The sequence below is a fragment of the Gekko japonicus genome, unplaced genomic scaffold (genome assembly GCF_001447785.1).
Source record: "Gekko japonicus isolate JY-2015 unplaced genomic scaffold, Gekko_japonicus_V1.1 scaffold9, whole genome shotgun sequence".
In the NCBI taxonomy this organism is placed as follows: Eukaryota; Metazoa; Chordata; class Lepidosauria; order Squamata; family Gekkonidae; genus Gekko; species Gekko japonicus.
Window position 1 is genome coordinate 2,981,711 of NW_015168044.1, and position 18,864 is coordinate 3,000,574.

Consider the following 18,864-nt stretch of genomic DNA (forward strand, 5'->3'; position numbering starts at 1 on the left):
GTTAATGAGTTCCCCTAGCTCTTTTTCTATGAAACGACCCCTGGTCAGTATAAAATTAAAAAGGCAATATGTTTTTTCTCATGATCCAAAACCGTGTGTCAGTCCTCCTCCTCTTGACAATGCATGTGTGATTTGGATCTTAGGGCAGCGATTCTGAGACACACAGTGTCCAAGTCCTTCTGCCTCCTCTTTTTTGTGTTAACTAAAGGGGAAAAAAAAGTGTCTTATGACACTTTAAAAACAGACTGATTGTACCATAAGCTTTCTTGGGCTAAAGCCTACCTTGTCAGCTGAAGACTTACCTTTTTCAAAACTGCCACCTCTATTTCCCAAGCTACAGCTCCACTTTCACTCATGTCCCACCCCAGAAAGCAGCGGGGGAGGGGTGAAAACAGTTTCTCACCTAGCAGATGGAAGCAGCGCTGGCTCCTTTCTCCAGGTTGGCAAGACGGCCTCTGTGGATTACAGTTCTGCTACGTATAGTAATTAAATGTATGTATGACGCCATTCTTTCAGCCTCCTTGGAGAGAGCTTTCTTATCACTTTCATTATCATTCTATCTAATTTGGAACCCAAGTCCTGTACAGGTAATTTGTGGTGCCTAACTAGGTCTTATATTGCCCCAGTCTTGTCAACTAGAGAGACACTCTTAGATGTTCTTTCCATGTCCCAAGGGCCCAGTTTTAGTTATCACTGCGACCTGCGGTCATGGTCTAAATTGGTTTCCCATGAGCCTGAGAATTAAGTTTTGAGCATGGAAATCCTGGTGCATGTCTGGCACTAGGAACAAGGCAGACATGGAGGGGGATGAGACAATGTCATGTGTAGTTAAGCCCTAAGAAGGGGGATCTTTCTAAAGCATGATGATGGGAAGAATTCTTTCCTAGCATGAGCAGCTGTGGAGATATCAGTAATACTTAAAACGTTGCTGAGGCTACTGACATATTTGTTTGCTGTGTAACAATTGACTTGAGAGCATGTTTTGGCCTAGAGACCTAAATATTGGCACACACTCTTTTTATAGTCTGCCCTTGATCTCCTACATTTCTGCTTTCTCCTCTAATTTTGTGCAGCATTAAATGCTTGTTCAGTCTCCTGCCCTTACATTTCCCTAAGCCATGACACTCATTAGCTATGTTACCTGCATTGCATTGAGTTTTGGAGCCGGCAGAGAGGAAACTGATACGATCAGTAATTTACTCATAGTTTCCATGAATTCCAGCACTGTGTGTTCTAAAAAGGCTCCTTAGGGCGCTCCCCCCACTGTGTTTAAAACTTTCATAATTTACAACTGTCCATTTAACTGTGTGACTTTTCTTTTTCATGAATAAACACTGCTGTATTATACCAATGTTATTTACTCTGCTTTTTTCTGCACTTCTTTTGCACCACTCCCAGAATTTGCTATATCTGGGTTTGCATCCCTAAGAACATAATGTTGGATCAGGCCAAAGGCCCATCCAGTCCAACACTCTGTGTCGCACAGTGGCCAGAAATACCAGGTGCCATCAGGAGATCCACCAGTGGGGCCAGGGCATTAGAAGCCCTCCCACTGGTGACCCCCCCCCAAGCACCAAGACAGAGCGTCACTTGCCCCAGAGCCCTTTTTTGCTTTCTGAAGGCAAATGTAGCCGTAGGCTGACTGCTATCATGTATTTATTTGATTGAGTGAAAGAGAAGAAAAGCAAACAGCACTCTCTTTCCACTTTGTACCTAGGCAGAAGGAACTAACTAAGGGCCCAGCTATAGGTGCTGCAGGAGTTCTATGACTGGAAATCCTGATGTACAATTTTGCTCTGTAAAGCAACTGCCAAGAAGGAAGGGGTTCTGGATTGGAGCTGTGTTCACTGGGAAGGAAAGCCCCACAAACCTTGCACCATTAAAAATATGTGCCTCCTGTCTGCTTTAAGCCTTGGTAGGGAATTAAACAGGTATCTTTATTATGCTTGCCTTTAGAAGGAAAAACGTTTCCCTACAGTGAGTCTCTGTGCGTGCCCCATTTTTATCTTGGAAATCGAGCAGATGGTGATAGGAGAATGTGAAATCTCCTTCCTGAGACTCAGAATCCTGATCTGGGTGTGTGTTGGGGAATCTGCAGGTCATGTTAGTACCACATTGAAACTCCAGATTAGTAACTGCAGAAAGCCAGCATCACATATTTGCAGTAGATGGCCTTTAGCCATACAAAATAAATATGGGTTCTATGTGATTGACTGTAACTGCATCACATATAGTTTGGCTTTTAATCACTTCTCGCTTGCTGTTTGTACTTCAAGAAAGTTTTAAGTGGGAATAGCTGATGCTGGATGTACTACCCTGTTTTCCCGAAAATAAGACCTACCCCAAAAATAAGCCCTAGCAGGATTTCTATGCATTTGTGGTATAAGCCCTAGTGTGTCTTCTTGAGAAAAAATAAATATAAGACAGTGTCTTATTTTCGGGGAAACACGGTAGCTGAAGTGTTAGGTGATCCTCAAAGGTAAGTATTGAACACTGCCTTCAAATCTGGACTAAGTAGATAAGCTAACCATGGTTATTGTTGCTGCTGGTGTTACGCCTAAGCTCCAGTTAAGGCAGGTGACAGGAATACATGCTCAAGAAGAGGGAGTGTATGATCCTGCAGCCCATTAACCTTAGTTACCGTGTTTCCCCGAAAATAAGACACTGTCTTATATTTATTTTTTCTCAAGAAGACACACTAGGGCTTATACCACAAATGCATAGAAATCCTGCTAGGGCTTATTTTTGGGGTAGGTCTTATTTTCAGGGAAACAGGGTACATAACTTAGATAATCACATGGCTAATTGTGAATGCCTGTCTGGTGGAAGAGGGAGAGGAAAGGATCTCTATTACCTATGCATTTTAAAAAATCCTTCCAAATTCGCTGGTTCCCCTTTCTGCTCAGTCCCTCTGAGGGTAGAACCAATTGACACTTTATGAGGCCACCAGCAGCCCTGTTTACAGAACATACTTCAGTGATGACTGAGTTAAGGCATAAAAACACTTGGGCACATAATAGACACCTGACAGTGGTTGGCAGCCATAATTGGCTTCAGTTCCCTGGCATCTTTCGGTTTGCCTCTTTAGAAATTCATGTCTCCTATTCAAGCTTCATAAGTTCACTACTGCGAAACTGGTGTAATGCTGCCTTGCAATCCCAAGTGTGAAGCAGGAAAGGAATAAGGAAATGGAATAAGAAAAGAAATGTCATCTTCAGATTGCTTGAACCCAAATAATCTTTTTTGTGGCTACATAGCCATTTAGGTCCTGGCCCTCCTGTTGAAGGGAAAACAGAAAACACTGTGCTTCTTACACCTATTACTAGTTACGGTAATTTACATGTACATGTCTAAATGTTCCACTAGGCAAAATTTCAAAAAAACACAGCATTTTAGGAAAATAAGAGCCTAAACAGGTCTGTTATTCCACATAAGGTCTCCTCCCCATTCCCACAAGCTGATTTCCTTTCTCAAGGAATTCCTGACACTTTTGTGAAACAAAGATCTCAAAGCTTTTAAGCTTTTAAGACTGGGAGAATGTTGATCTCCTTTTAATAAGCATGCAGTGGATTTTGCATAGAGAGCTCTGTGCAGTTTCTTGTGGTACTAGAACCTGCTTTATTGCTGGAGAAGCAAGTTAAAGCAGCTGCAAAGCAGGCATTCTATCAGCTCCACTTAGCTTGGAAGATGGTTCCCTTGGTTCAGCTGACCTGACCCATTTATTTGTGCTGTGGGGTTACCATGAGGGTAAGCTATTGCAATGTACTGTACTTGCGTCTGTCCTTAAACTCAATTCAGACTTGATTTGGTACAGAATGCTGCAGACCATCTATTACCAGATGCAAACTGGAAAGTGTATATCACACCCATTCTGCAGGCACTCAGTTGGTTATAGGTTAGTAGGTTGGTTATAGGTTCATTTCTAGGTTCTGGTTATCATCTACAAAGCCCTGAATGGCCTTACTCATATCTGTGAGGCTATCTCTCTCACTATGCTCCTCCACAACAGCTTCCCTCATATTAAGTCTTCTGAAGGTGCCACCTGCCTTATGGAATGGCCTGCCTGAGGAGCTTAGGAAGGCCCTGACACTTCTACAATTTTCCACAATGTGGGAAACAGAAGTGCTAAGGAGGACATTTTTATAAAGGGGTTAGCACTTATAGGATAATTAACAGTTAGGGAAGTAGCTTCTATAAGGGATAGTATTGTTGTCAATTGCAGTGTTTTTATTGCCATTGCAGTAAATTTAGTTTCTTTGTTATGGCATGTCATGCCTCAGGTAATTTTTGGGGCCTTAGACTTTTTTTTTTGCTTGCATTGTTTTCCAGTTCTGCAATCCTAGTCCTACTGCATTGTTTACTTGAGGTCTTTCCTGTCTGAATTTCTATATTTTTGTAATCCACTTGCGTCTCAGGGAGAGAGGCTATAAATGAAGTTAATAATACTAACAATGCTTGGAGAAATGACAAAGGAACACTTTCCTTCCCTGTCATGACTGATAACACAGAGGGCAAGGGACTGCTTGCTAGCCAGATAGATCAGGTGGTAGGCCTTGCTGCTCCAGTCATGGCTGGGGCCACTATCTGCCTGGATAATATCCAAAACTATTCAGGGTCAGACGCCGTAGGAGACTAAAGTCTGTAACACATCAGCAGAAATGAGTGTTTAAAGTGGCCATGAGCCTGGTGAATGGGTGTGGAGGTTCCATTCCTCTCTAGGTCATAAGCAGTGTTTTTTAAGAGCATGAATAGCCAGTAAACACATCCCTCTTGTGATCTTAGCGATGCCTTAGCACTGATGCTTCTGCCTACATGCTACACCCAGTAAGTTGTCTCACCTCAAGTTCTAAGACAAATTCCATTACTCATTTCGCTCAGACTAAAAGCAGGCAACTGAGTCTCTCTAGTAAGTTTCCACTGCTTTGACCATTCCATCCTGAGTAGCTGGCTGATATAGCTTGGGGCTGTCACTGACATGGTGAAATTTTAGGACATCTGTAACTTGCTGCCTAGACTGCTCTGTCATTGAGTTCAGTGGCCAAGGCGTCATGTAAAATTCAGCATAGCCTCTGCAAAATGTTCTAGTAGGATAGTGTATGACTGCAGCCTCCAGGTATCAAACTTTGTTTCAAGAACCTTTGAATGCATGTATGATGGGAGGATGGAAAAGGTGGCAGCTGACCTTCCCATGAAGATAACAGAGCATTCCTTGGGTGATAAAAGGTTCCCAAAGCACAGCATGAATTATTCACTTGTGCCACAGATAAAACTTTCTCTGCTTTCACAGGCTGCTCAGGCCAGCTAACTTAATCAAGCTCATAAATAGAAGTTTGCCTAGTTCCCTATGAACAGGAAACCTGGGGGTTTTTTTACACTATCAGATTGAGGGCTTATATTGGTGTGCCCCAGTTTATTAGCATGGGTATTTTTGAGCAAATCGACCAGTCGTGTTCGTAGGTGGACTTGTGTAAATGCAACTGCTGCACTGCAGAACACTTTTATGTAGCTTATAATTTATTTATAAATATTTTAAATTTACTAATCGCCCAGTCTCTGCCAGTTTGAACCCCATCAACGTGTATTTATAGTTAGGATTTTTTGCTCCAGTGTGCATCACTTTGCACTTGGCCACATTGAACCCCATTTGCCACGTTGACGCCCACTTGCCCATCCTCGACAGATCCCTTTGGAGTGCCTCACAATCCTCCCTGGTTGTCAGCACCCTGAAAACTTTGTGTCATCTGCAAATTTAGCCACTTCACTGCTTACTCCCAACTCCAAATCATTAATAAACAAGTTAAAAAGCATCTGACTGAGTACTGATCCCTGCGGTACCCCACTGCTTACCACCCTCCACTGAGAAAATTGCCCCTTTATACTCTCTGTTTCCTATTAATCAGCCACTTTTTGGTGCAGGGTACCCGGGCAAGCCAGCTCTTGGAGGGGAGGGGAGGGAAGGTGTGCGGAGGCATTTAAATGCCTCCCCGATCTTTCCAGGCCCCCCCTGGCCCACCTGCCTCAGAGTCGACATGGGGGTCACTCTCCAGGCCTTCCCTCTGTAGCCATGCATGCACAGAGGTTTTGGCTGTGGGTGTGGCCAATTCTGAAGCCAGCCGGAACTCTGTTCCTGTCCAAAAATAGCCCTGTCTAAACCACACGCTGTGCATTTATGCTTTGTGCATCAGCAGCAGGGCAGCTAGAAAAGAAGTCTATGTGTTTTATACCTGTGGCACTTGAGCCTGGAAAATTTTTAAGCTTTATTATCACTGGATGGATTTGGAGTTGAGTAGAGTCAAAGGGGAAAGGAAAAAGAATCGGGTTTCTGAGCCAGGAATTCCTTGTGTGGCTTTTAGTCTAATTATATAGCTTTTGGCTCATTGTTCTTTTCACAGCTCCAGTTGGTGAACAAGAGTGCTGGCTGGGCATTCATTCTTTCCTTGCATCTCTGTAGGGTTATGGCGAGCATCTGACACCAAAGTGAAAACTGCAAAAGCCATTAGTGTCGTAATCTCAGCTCTGCATTCTGTAACTTTGATCCATTTCAGGCACTGCTAGCAAAAATAGTAGGTTTCCCTCCTGGCTAATGTGGGTGCATCTTAAACCCTTGCACTGTCAAAGAGGTGCAGTGCAAGGCCACTTCCAAGGGCAATGTTTACGTGCTAACGGGCAAGGAAACCGTGTCCTCATAATCAGTAGTAATTGTTCCATGAATTATGGATGGTAGCCATAACACACAGGCTGGCACTAGACCTTACATTTAGGCTACCAAATGTTGTCTTTTTTTTTTTTTTTTTTTAGATCAAGCCTTAGTCATCTAAGGCTACTATAAAGCAAAATCAAAACCTTCAGGATGGCTTATCATACACTTCTATCCTTCCACAGAATGTATAGAATAGAATTGCTCTTGAGGAGGGCATTTTTATAAAGGTAACAGAGTTGAAGTAGAAATAAATTATTCAGTCGGAATAGGGCAGCAGTTTATTTCACCATTATATAGTATTTTGTTTTTACTGGATTGTTTTCTAGCTCTTAATTAACTAGTTTTTTGTATTGTTTATAGTATACCCTATACTTGCTATTGCATTTTTTAAAAATAATGTTGTAATCTGCCTTGAAGCTTGGTGAGAAAATTGGCCAATAAATGAGAACTTACAGTCTTTTCGAAGATTCAGTGCTTCATTGTAGGCTGGCAGTTTGGGTATGTAACAAAGTTTGAGGCTCCTGCAGTCTGGTAGCTGGGAGGCAATAATTGAGTCTGGGCTGTTTAGGTAATAAACCAACAAGTTCTCTGTAACCTTTGTGTAAGTTTGTTAAGCAGAAAATCATCAGCCTCTTGTGCCCTCTTTTATCTTCTGCTTGCTGCTTTTTCTATGACAGCATTTTTGCAGAGGGAGCTTACTCTGTTGTGACTGCTACAAATCTTTTATCTTCCTTCCAGGCCCCTTAGACTTGCCCTAACTGTGAATGTGTGGAAGGAAACAACTCCTTGTGAGAGTATTCCTGCGCTGATCACGCAAGCATCCTGAGGCTTACGGATACTGTTGCTTGCTTGGGTAAGAAGACTAGATGCTTTCTTCCTTGCATGCTGGACGGTCTTGGCATTTCTATATTGGTTGATCTTGGCATGTTTCTGCATTCTGTCACAGCAAACTCACCAAAGCAATCCTTCTCTTAGTTCCCTCTTCAGGGTTGCTTGGTATGTCCTGTGTGGCTGCCCCTTTGGAAGGAGGTGTATGGTTATTTTCTCCCCCTGGATGGTTCTTAGAAGAAGCATTGTCAGCTGGTGGTCTGGGAGGTGTGTATTCCTAGTCCTCCGTTATAGTTCAACAAGTTAGTCTGCCTCTTTGCTTTCATTTGGGTAGGGTTAAAAAATTGGCTAGGTATTTTTAAATCATTAACCTGTATTAAAACGTAGAAGATAGTTTAGTCATTAGTTTAGTCATCAACGAGTACAATACTTGTGCTAATTCCAATGATAAAGCTGTTATTTTGAAAGAACTCTTTTGAAATCTAATGAATTTACAGGAGCAGTTCTGTGTAGCAACTGATAACTGCTTGCAGATGCCTGTACATATAATGGGACAACTGAGAGAAGACTTGTTATGCTGCTGCTAGGTTTGCATCCAGCTGCTACAAGGCTAGGAGGCACGCAGCCTCACTCCTACCTTTGTTTTGTTAACAAATGACACCAGAAACTGAATGGGGGGGGGGGGGGGGAAGGGGTTTTTTAAGTAATGCAGTGGCATTTTTGGCTTCATAGGATGCTTGATAATATTTGACTACAGTCTAACAAGTAGCTAATTGACTAGCATGCCAGCCCTATTAACCCATTTGTGCATTGGGAGGATGGGGGTCTTGCTCCACCTGTCTTGCTAACAAGTAGCTAATTGACTAGCATGCCAGCCCTATTTCCCCATTTGTGCATTGGGAGGGTGGGGGTCTTGCTCCACCTGTCTTGCAGTATGATTGAGAGGTATAATGAGTAAATGTTACAATGATGGGAAGCTGCATCATGTGCTAAATAGTGTGTAATTCCTGCTTTGAAAGCAGGTAAGAACAGGCCTGACAGAGATCAGCAGATCCTGGTTTGGTATAGATTCTTAGCAGATCTGTTTATATTCTTGTGGTGAAAAATAGCCTCCTGTGGGCTCAGATGCACATAAAATGTTTCATTCCCACATGTTTAAGAGCAAGCTTATACAAGGCAGGGGGATCCCATTTGGCTCTGTTCTCATTTGCCCAGTAGAAATCATACTGTGGAATGGTATGCATTGCCTCAGGCCTCTTTCAGCTTTTCACTTTGGTTTGTAGAGTGTTCCTAGCTGGAGGGGTTCCGAGCAATTGTGCTTCAGCATTTTTTGCCAGAAAAGCTCCCTTTCAGAAGTAGTCTTTCCATTTGCACAGGGTGATCCAGCCTGACCTTTTGTAAGTCAACAGCAGTCATTCTGTTTCATTCACCTCTTTCCAATCCAAATGCCTATATGCCTCTGCAAAGCAAACAAGTGCTAAGGAAAATCTGGATAGCCAGATATTTAAAAGACGTTTACAGGAATCTGCTAGTATCATGACTGATGTTTTCTGCTGCCAGTATGAGGGAGGGCAGGACTCAACTGGTTCTTAACTGGACAGCAGTTCCTTATTTTTAAGTAGCAATTGCAGTCTTGGCTTCAAGATGCATGTCTCTTCGGATAAACAAAAAAGAATCTCATGGCACCTTAAAGACTAACAGTGCAAGCCTTTGAACAAATTTAGAATCCAGTGGCACGCACCTTTAGCACCAACCAAGGTTTATTCAAGGTATGAGCTTTCATGTGCATGCACACTATCAAATACAAGCTTTTGTGGGCTTAAGCCCCTTTTGTCACATGCATGAACTGAAACCACAGTCAGCAGAAAAAATTACACAGGAGAAGGAAAATTATGGACAGCAGGGTAAAAGGCCGTGAAATTTCTGTACAAAACAGAAGTATCCAAGATAGCAAATGTTCACAGCAGATGTAGTTGGTGATAACAGGTTACTTTAAGTTATGCTGTTTAACAAGTGTGAAGGCTAAGGGACAGTCTGCACAATACCTCTTTTCTCCATTGGCATTGAAGGGGCACGAAGGCTTCTTTTGTGTTTGCTGCGACAGGCTAACATAGCTGTGCAGCTGGCATTTGTACCTAGTGAAAGTAGCACAAGAAATAGAAAAGGAGTAGAATTGCTGGTGGTCCTATTTGTGTTGTCCTGGCTCTCTGTGTCCTCAAGGGTAGAAGCTACAGTGGGAAACTGGGCAAGATCTGGCAACATTAAGGTTAGGATACCTCTGATCTTTTATTGGGACAGTCAGTAGTTGCCATTAAATACAAATGTGGTTCAGATTGGATCACTTACTGCAGGGACTGTGATGCAGCAGGCAGCAACACTGATCCAAGAATGCACCTGTTTCTTTACAGTATCACTGTGATGTTTTGGAACATGGGACCCCGAGGACGCCTCCTCCAGCTTTGTCTGCTGACTTTCGCCTCTCGTGTGTGGGCCGGCACAGAAGTCTTGTCACAGCCTCCCATCACAGCAGCCTCCTTCGTGCAGGACCTCTTCCTTCGATATGGAGAAAATGACAAGCTCACTCTGCAGCAGCTTAAAGCTCTGTTGAACCGTCTTGATGTGGGAGTTGGGCGGGACAACGTTAGTCACACAGAACAGCAACACAGGAACCTTTCCTGGGTAACGTACTGTGTGGCTGCTTCTCCTTTGTTGCACCTATATCGTTTTCTTGACCCAGCATGTCTTCCTTTGTCATTCTTCAGGGCACTCCAGTACTGACCATGTAGGCTAGCAGATCAGATGGGCATATTACTTACCAGGGCACCCTTTTAACATGTGTGGGTTCCGTTATCTATAGGAAGAGTGTGTAAAGTCTGTATATTTGGAAGGTATAAGAAGAAAAAATGTTACTGGGGCAGTATAAAGCATAGGTAGGAACATTTGGATGGAGCCAGCATAGTGGTCATTGTTGAGCCTGGGCCAGGGACACTTGGGCTTGAATTCCTTCTTAGACATTTATTTATTTATTGGGTTTTTAGACCACCCTCCCCTGCACAGCAGGGCTCAGGGTGGGTTACAACATTTAAAAGTATACAATAAGTTAAAGCAATTTAAAAAGCATGAAGCTTATTTGATGATTGGTTCCAAGTTAACTGCAAAGATAAAAGCAGGTAAATGCCCTGGTGTCCCCTACAGATTTAAGAAATAAATAATATAACTTGGTTAGTATGCACCATTGCTTAGTATGCTTACGTAATTGTTCATCCCCCCATCCCACAAATGGCAGGCACATTTGATTAGTGAACTCCACAGAGATCTACTCCAGGCCCTGTATCTACAGTGAGAGGTGGTGGTGGTGGGGAAGCAAAAGCAGGACTGGAGTGCTCGGATTGGGAAGCATTCCTCCTGCAGTATGAATGGCTACATAGCAGAGGGTTTGGAGCCAGGCCTGGGACTAGGATTGCCCACCCCAGGTTGGGAAATTCCTGGAGATTCTGTGGTGAAGTCTGAGGAGTGCAGAGTTAGGGGAGAGGAGAGGCCTTAGCTGGATATAATGCCACAGAGTCAACCCATGTTCTCCAGGGGGACAGATTTCCATGGTCTTGGAGTTCAGTTGTCATTCTGGGGGATCTCCAGGTCCCACCTGGAGGCTGGCAAACCTAGGCCTAGCAGCACACTCTGGGAGTGCGTTCAGATGTGGGGTTTCAGCCGGCATAAACTGTACCTGTTGGAACCGGTGCAGTATATGCCGGCTGAAACGCGATCACACTTACCTCCCTCACAGCGGAGCCCATCGCTGTATGCCCGCTCACATGCTGCGGGCGTCGGCGTTTTTTTTTAAAAAACTCAGTTTGAGCATGCGCATAGACAGCCATCCACAGAATGGCGATCTTTGCGCATGCTCAAAACACCCTGTATTACATTTAAACTTTAAAGGTAAGGACTTACCTTTAAAGTTTAAAGCCCAAACTGGCCTCCCTGAAGTCCCGGACTCCTCCGGAAAGTTAAACTAAGGGCCTTTTCTTTTTCTTTTTAAACAAACACTGGGGCGAAGCTTCGCCCAAGCGCATATCAGCAACCTAAAAAAAAAATGGCGAGCGAAAATCGGAAGCCTTGGGCTTCCAAACGGAATTGTATAGACACCGGTGGAGAGCGATCAGATGGCGGGTACAGCGATTACAACTGTTGTACTCAGGATACCACCACTTGGGGATCTAGTGGCAGAGTACAACGGTTTAAAGGGCACATATACCGTTGCAAACGCTGCGTCTGAATTCACCCTGGGTGACTTGATACCGCCTGACTTGCAAGATTCAACTAGGCCTGGTTGCTTCCTACTTCTCAACAGCAGCCACCCTTTGAAAGTCAGTGTAGTATAATGGTTAGAGCTTCAGAGTAGGGTTTGTGAGATCCCCATCTTGCTGTGGAAGCTCACTGGGCAATTTTGGACCAGTCACACACTTTTTTGCCCAACCTTCCTCATAGGGTTGTTGTGTGGATAAAAAGGAGAGAATAATGTAAACCGCTTTAGTTCCCACTGTGGAGAAAGACCACAGTTTTCCTCAGTAGAAGCTGCAGGGGGAAAGGAGATGGAAAGCTGAAGACAGAGGGGCAGATAAAGGTAGGCTGGCTGTTGGGTGGGAAGGAGATAGGGATGCCGCCTCCAGGTTTGGAAATTCCTGGACATTTGAGGGGTGGAGCCTGGGGCTGGTGGGGATTGAGGTGGGGAGAGACTTCAGACAGATATAATGCCATAGACTCCACCCTCCAAAGCAGTAATTTCCTCCAGGGGAACAGATGTTGCCAACCTCCAGGGGAGGGCTGGAGATCTCCTGGAATTACAGCTGATCTCCAGATGACAGCGATCAGTTCCTCCAGAGAAATGGCTGCTTTGAAGGGTGGATTTTATGGTATTATACCCTGCTGAGGTCACCGCCAAGCTCAAACCTCATCCTCCCGAGGCTCTACCCCCAAATCTCCAGGAATTTCCCAACATGGAGCTGGAAACCCTAAGAGGAACTGATCTCTGTATTTGGGCAATCTGTTGTGATTCCTGGAAAGCAGCTGCTGCCACTGCAGCTTGTGGGGGGAGTAGGTGGGAGGCCAGGAGAGTGACAGGGCAGAAAGAGTGATGGGGTGGGGGCAGAAAGGAAGTGATAGGCATGGAGGAGAGAGAGCAAGAAAAGGGGTAGCAGGAAGGTGACAGAGTGTGAGAGAAGTAGGGGGAGAGGGGAAGAAGCAGAGGGTGGGAGATGGGATAGTCACCCCTGCAAGTTTCTTTCGGGTCCCCACCTGTAAACTCATAAATACAAAATATAACAATAGGATAAAAAACAAAACATTCATATCTTGACTGGTGCCAGAAGGATTCTAAAGCTTACTTGTGTTGCAGGGAGAGCCCCTTTGTGTTAAGTATTCCATCTTATAGGAAACCATGCTGTCTGGTTTTCTAAAGCTATTTAAGCATATCCATTCAGAACACAAACACAGTTCTTTCAACATTTTTAATATACTTAATCTCTCCTCGAACTAACAACCAAACTTGTATAGTCCAGGAGACAGAAACATTGCATTCTGGATTGTTTATAGAGAATGTCTTGTTAGATGATGAGAGAAAGAAGAGACAGCCAATCACAATAAGGCAACTCTAATCCAATTTTTGTGAATAGCTGGGCCATCCATTTGATGAAAGCAGGATTTTGATTGTATGTATCAAGTGCAGGAGGATCTTTCTAGCATCCTAGGAAGGATTGTTGAGGAGAGAGACATGAAATTCCACATGTGCGAGGCTTATGGCTTTTAAATAAAATGAGGTTGGATCAGCTTGACCTATTGAGGGTAGAAGCTAGTGGAAGCAACTTTCTTCTGCTGCACTGGTCACCATAAACACAGATTTTTCATATCATTCATGGCTATTTCATGTGACAGGAACATTATTTCCATGTATACATTGAGTTTGTGCAGAGAGGGGGAAGGGTGGCTGCAGGGATTGAGAAGTTTAAAAAACAGTTTTGAGAATTGTTTCTTGGTATCTGCTGTGGAATGGTGGTCAGAAAACTTGAGAGAATATGGGTCTGAAAGAACAGCAGGGGAGCCCCAGAGTGTGTCCATGCTGCATGTATCCAACTCAGGTGTTCTCATCTTTCTTTCAATGCTACAGTGCTTCAGTTCTTCAGAGCTCTTTGCCACCCACAATCTGAGTGAAGGGTCCCACCTTGGCCAGCGGGAGTTCCAGGATTTCTGCCCAGCTATCTTGCAACAGTTGGAGTCCAAGGCCTGCATGTCAGAGAACCTGGAGAATGAAGAAGATGAACAGACAGAAGAAGGGAAACCCAGCTCTACAGAGGGTGTGTAGTTACAAAACAACCAGAACTAGCTAAAATTAACAGCTTGTCTTTGAAATGCAAGCTACCTGAGAGAGTCATCTGAGTGCAGCTTGTCACTGCTTCTATGAGGCATCAGCCTGAACTGTAAATTACTCTTCTTTATCGATTTTTCTCTTTCAGCTGCAGGACAGCAGTCGCCCTTAAATCCTGTCCTGTTGAAGTATCAATGGTAGTATCAAACAGATAATTAGGGTTGGGAATGGCAGTGTGGTGGAATGGTGGGGCTTCTAGTCCAAAAGCAATTGGGTCTTTCTCTTGGACCACATTGAGTCCAATTGTGCCCATTGATAGCCATTACCTCACCAAGCCCAGAATATTTAGTTTTTTGTTTTCCTACTTGAGTCTACAAAATCATTGCATTCTGCTATTCAGCAAAGATGCTTACCAAGATTACTCTACAGAGAACACCCTGTCTAAAAAAAACAATTTCAACATGCTTTAACTTGAATGCCATTGAATGATATGCTGATGTCAGCCAGCTTGAAATCTGGCTGCTCTATGCAGATAGATGAAAGTGGGCTGTTATAAGTATGTACATTACCCTTTCTGCAGAACCTGTTCCGGAGTTTTCATAGTTTTGATTTGTGCCATGCAATATGTGCCTTCTGTTCCATGTCCAGTACAGAAGCCAGGACAGCCAGTCAGCTTCAAGGGTTGGTTAGGTATATTTGGGGCCTCTCATTTCTTCAGTTTTTACTCCAGCAAGAGTGATCACCCTGTCGATCACTGAAGAAGATGTTTGTCTTTCGTTAATAAACGGCAGCAATCCAACACTTTATCCAATGCCTTTTTGCAAATTGCTGTACCAGTTGTCCTTTGTCAGCCAGTGACCTGTGGCAACTAGGGGGTGAGACCAGCAGCTTTCTAACAGCTGTATTAACAGGACTGTCATACATGTTAGGACAGAAAGCAGAGTGATTAATGGTATTAATCTCAAATAGAGGTGTGTGGGGGGAAATATAAAAATAGGTTTTTTCAGAGTTGTGTATCAGAGAAGCCAGTGATGATGGGTCTAATCTCTTACAGGTGATCAAGTTAGCAATGCAACATGGTTTATATTTACATAAAAAGGAAGGGAAAAGAGCACATGCTTTTTTGGGTTGCAAACACAGGCACTGATGAAATAAACATCTGCATTTTCTTCAGAGTTTAATTGGTGCTGGTGAAACCTCTGAGATAGTATATCTATTTTGGGCTGCCTCATTTCCAGAAAGGTACAAATAAGCTGGAACTGATTCAGCCAAGAGCAATATAATTTATGTTTATGGCATATAGAAAGGCTGGATCAATTGTTCATTTAGGTGCTGTCCTTGCCAGATTCTGAGTAGCGCCTCATTTCCAGGGTTGATTGTTGAAATGAGAATTCCTGTGCAGATGATCCCCTTTCATGGGATGTTCTTGCACAATTTCTGAGCATTGTGCAAGAACATCAAGTCTACTGATTTAGAAGAACGTCTGCTGGTGGATCTAATCATGAATTAGTACCCTAGCCTGGCACCCTTACCCAAAAGCAGATCTACAGGTAGAGAGAGCTCCAGCTTGCTGTTTGAAGCAGCAGAGTGGAGTGCTTTCCAGCCAGTAGTTCTAATCCTGAGAAGGGATTCCAGCCACAGGCTGCACCCCTTCACAAAGGGGTAGATCAAATGACTAGGGTAAAACTCCAGCCTGTCATTTCAACTGGCAAGCTGGAGCCCTTCTGTTCATAATTAAGTACGCCCAGTTGGGATTCTTACTAATGAGTAATTCTTCTGTCCTTTTGTGAGTGGAAGCATGCCTGCAAAAGAGCAGTAGTTTAATATTCCATCCCAGGCAGTGACATGGTAGACATTTTCCAACTCCTTAAAAGCCCATCATAGGAAAGAACAAACGGACTGTTGAAGAAGGACTAGGTAAGAATGACCTCAGCATATAGCAAAAGGGATTTAGTTGGGATATCTCAAAGTAATTTCTTGAAGGGCAATGCAACAAATTGGGCAGCGAAGTTATGGAGCCTCTCTAAAGGTTTTCCAGAAGGTTGTGGTGGGAATATGTATCTTGAGTTAAAGTCCAGGGATCTCTTATATTGAAGGGATTACATGAGATTACTCTTGAGGTCTCTTCATGCTTTGATTCCCCCCCCCCCATCAAGGCTGGATGGCACCTTATGCAACAGTCAAGTACATGACTACATAATTTTTAAGGGAAAGCTACAGTAAGTCCTAGATACGTTCCTCAGAACTTTTTGAATGGGTTGTGTGTGCTTCTAAAGTTACTCTACCTTCTGGAGCACCTGGCACCACCCATATGCCCCACAGATGACCATGCAGAAATTCAAGTGTTTGCATGAGAAGATGTACAGAACTGGTTCCTTTCCAAAAAAAAATCCTTCACCGGGAAGCAACTAGGGATCTTCTTCGTGGTCTCTGTGCATCACACCCTTGGGAATACTCTGCGCCTGCGCTGACCTTCTCGGTACCGATAGCTAGCAAAAGGGATTTTCGCGCCTCTCCCAGGTCACGCGCCGGCTCCACTGCGCATGACCAAGGAGGGGCACGCAGATCCCCCCAGTTCTCTTCTGACCGCCGCGCTGGTAGGACGCCTTCTGCTTCGGTCTGTTAAGTACAAACTTTTGCTAAACAGTTACTCTACCTTCTGGAGCACCTGGCACCACCCATATGCCCCACAGATGACCATGCAGAAATTCAAGTATTTGCATGAGAAGATGTACAGCACAGATGACCACTCGAAAATCACTCCTGCACCGGGAAGCAACTAGGGTTACCAACTGTCTGAAGATAGAAATGTCCAGTCCTTTTAACAGAGGCTTAATTGGATGTTATTTACCAGGTAATGTTTATCTCCATGTAATGAAAAGCTTCAGCTGCCAATTTCCACACATTAAGCCTCTATTAAAGGGAAAATACATTTTTCTCCAGATCTGTTGGCATCCCCAGAAACAACATAGGAAACAGATGTTCAAAAAGAGGCTACTTCCTTCATAAGTCACTTGAGATGATGCAGTAGTGAGGGTATCCAGGTAATTCGAAGGTGTGCAGGTAATCACCACAAATCTAATGTGGATCCATGACTCATATCTTGGCTGGTGAGATGCAAAGGCACTACCTGCCTCAGGTTCCTTTCACTCCCTGGACTCTGGGAACCACTGCCATGCCTGCAAAATATGTAAAGTTTACAGCAACCTCAGATAGGTGTGCTACATTGTAAACATTCCAGAAATGAGGGGAAGGATGATTTTCTCATTGTTCTTTAGATCTTTAGCTTTAGCAGTGGACTTAGCAAGAGACTTTCCTATCATTCACAGCAAGGCAGGAGCCCTTTTTTCTAGTTAACGGTAAAACAGGGATTTGAACTTTCTATCCCAAGCATCTGTTATGCAAATCACTCTCACGGTTCTCTGGCTGACAAATTTCAAATGGCTACTTCCCAAGGAATTCCCCATTGATTTAACCTTAATATCAGCGGTTTATTAGAGTTCCAAAACACCTGTAAATTTTTTTGTCTTGAACACCAAATTCTAATATGTCAAGCTACCTGCAATCCTGATTCACAACTCCTGCTTATCAGCGTTATTATTTCTACCTTGTGTATGCCAGAATAATTCAGTTTATCCCAGAACAATTCAGAAGTGATGATAAATCAGCCATGCTTGTGCTGGCTCTAGCTGTTCTGCAGTTGTCCCTTATAAACTCCCAGTAAGGCCATAAATCCAGTGGGGTTGTCTTAAGTCTTTGCAGCTGCAACTATATCTAGAGGGCCCTTCCCATTTTTACTTATGTGGGTAAACTGGCCCTCCTCTCTTCTTGTTTCACAGTATGGGGCTTTGGCTTTCTCAGTGTTTCGCTGATTAACCTGGCTGCCCTCCTTGGAGTCTTCATCGTGCCCTGCACCAAGAAGGTCTTTTTCGCCCGAGTCCTAACCTATTTCATCGCGCTATCCATCGGGACGTTGTTTTCTAACGCATTGTTCCAGCTGATCCCAGAGGTGCAGTAAAACACACATACACACATGCTCAGATCTAGTCACAATTGCTCCACATTTTCCAGTGCTTTAGGTAGCTAGGTACTCTGCTGATGTTTTACAGAACTGCTAGGAGTAGAAATAATTTCCCCCTCCCCAAGGGCTCTTGAGGATGAACTTTCCCTTCTGAGCATCAGAAAATGTCCTGGAGTCAACTGAGAGGGAAAAAGAGCAAGCTTTTTGTATCTCATGCCCTTGTTCTTGCTTCTTCCTTTTCTTCCTGGTAATTCAGTTGCCTAAAAGAACACTATCTTTACAAAGCGCCTTATGGATTTTGCCAGTTTTGGTTGTAGCCGGTTGTGGTGAGAGTTCTTTTGTGCCTGTGGTTATACTGAGAGTATCTAGCTTTTTCATTATTACTGCTAGAACAGTATTTCCTTGGAAGTGTTGCAAGGCCAGCCTTCGAAGTTGTAGGCATTTCTTTGGAAAATCCTTCTTTTCATCCAGACCTTGACAGCTAAAATGTGTGTTGTTTACAGCCATCTTAAGGAGGAAGTATGTGTTAACTTGGGTTCAAGAGTGACTTACTCCTGTGGGCTGAGGCTTGGTAGCATTCAGGTTTCTTTTGTGGGCTAACTAATTGTACGCATCCAGCCTTCTGTGCACAGAAGATATCCTGTGGACCCCTCTGATCCCTGGAGGGATTATCCCTGATGTTGCAGCATCTGTATGGAGGAACAGCCATGTGATCAGTGGGCTGGGCTTAGAAGGGACAAGGGGATAAAATCACCCCCTTTTCCTCAGCAGAGCGACACTTGCAGAAGAGCAAGGAGTAGCAACTCCATTCACTTTTTGCATCCTCATTCTGGCCCCCCTTCTGCAGCCTGCATGCCTATTCCTTTGCATTGATTCTCTGGGCCCCAAGAATGATTTTTCTGGTGGTTGAAAGGGGCTGCAGGAAGACTCTGCAGTCTGTGCCAGAATAGCAGGAAT

General features: G+C 43.9%; 1 protein-coding gene across 1 annotated transcript in view; it reads left to right on the top strand.

The window, feature by feature from the left end:
- Positions 1 to 7,492: 7,492 nt before the first annotated feature.
- SLC39A14 (solute carrier family 39 (zinc transporter), member 14) overlaps positions 7,493 to 18,864 on the top strand; it is a 26,652-nt gene continuing 15,280 nt past the window's right edge. The window contains exons 1-3 of the mRNA XM_015414192.1: positions 7,493 to 7,553; positions 9,937 to 10,207; positions 13,689 to 13,875. Coding sequence (XP_015269678.1) covers positions 9,947 to 10,207; positions 13,689 to 13,875 — 448 coding nt within the window. The 5' untranslated portion in view covers positions 7,493 to 7,553; positions 9,937 to 9,946. The remainder of the gene's footprint in view (positions 7,554 to 9,936; positions 10,208 to 13,688; positions 13,876 to 18,864) is intronic.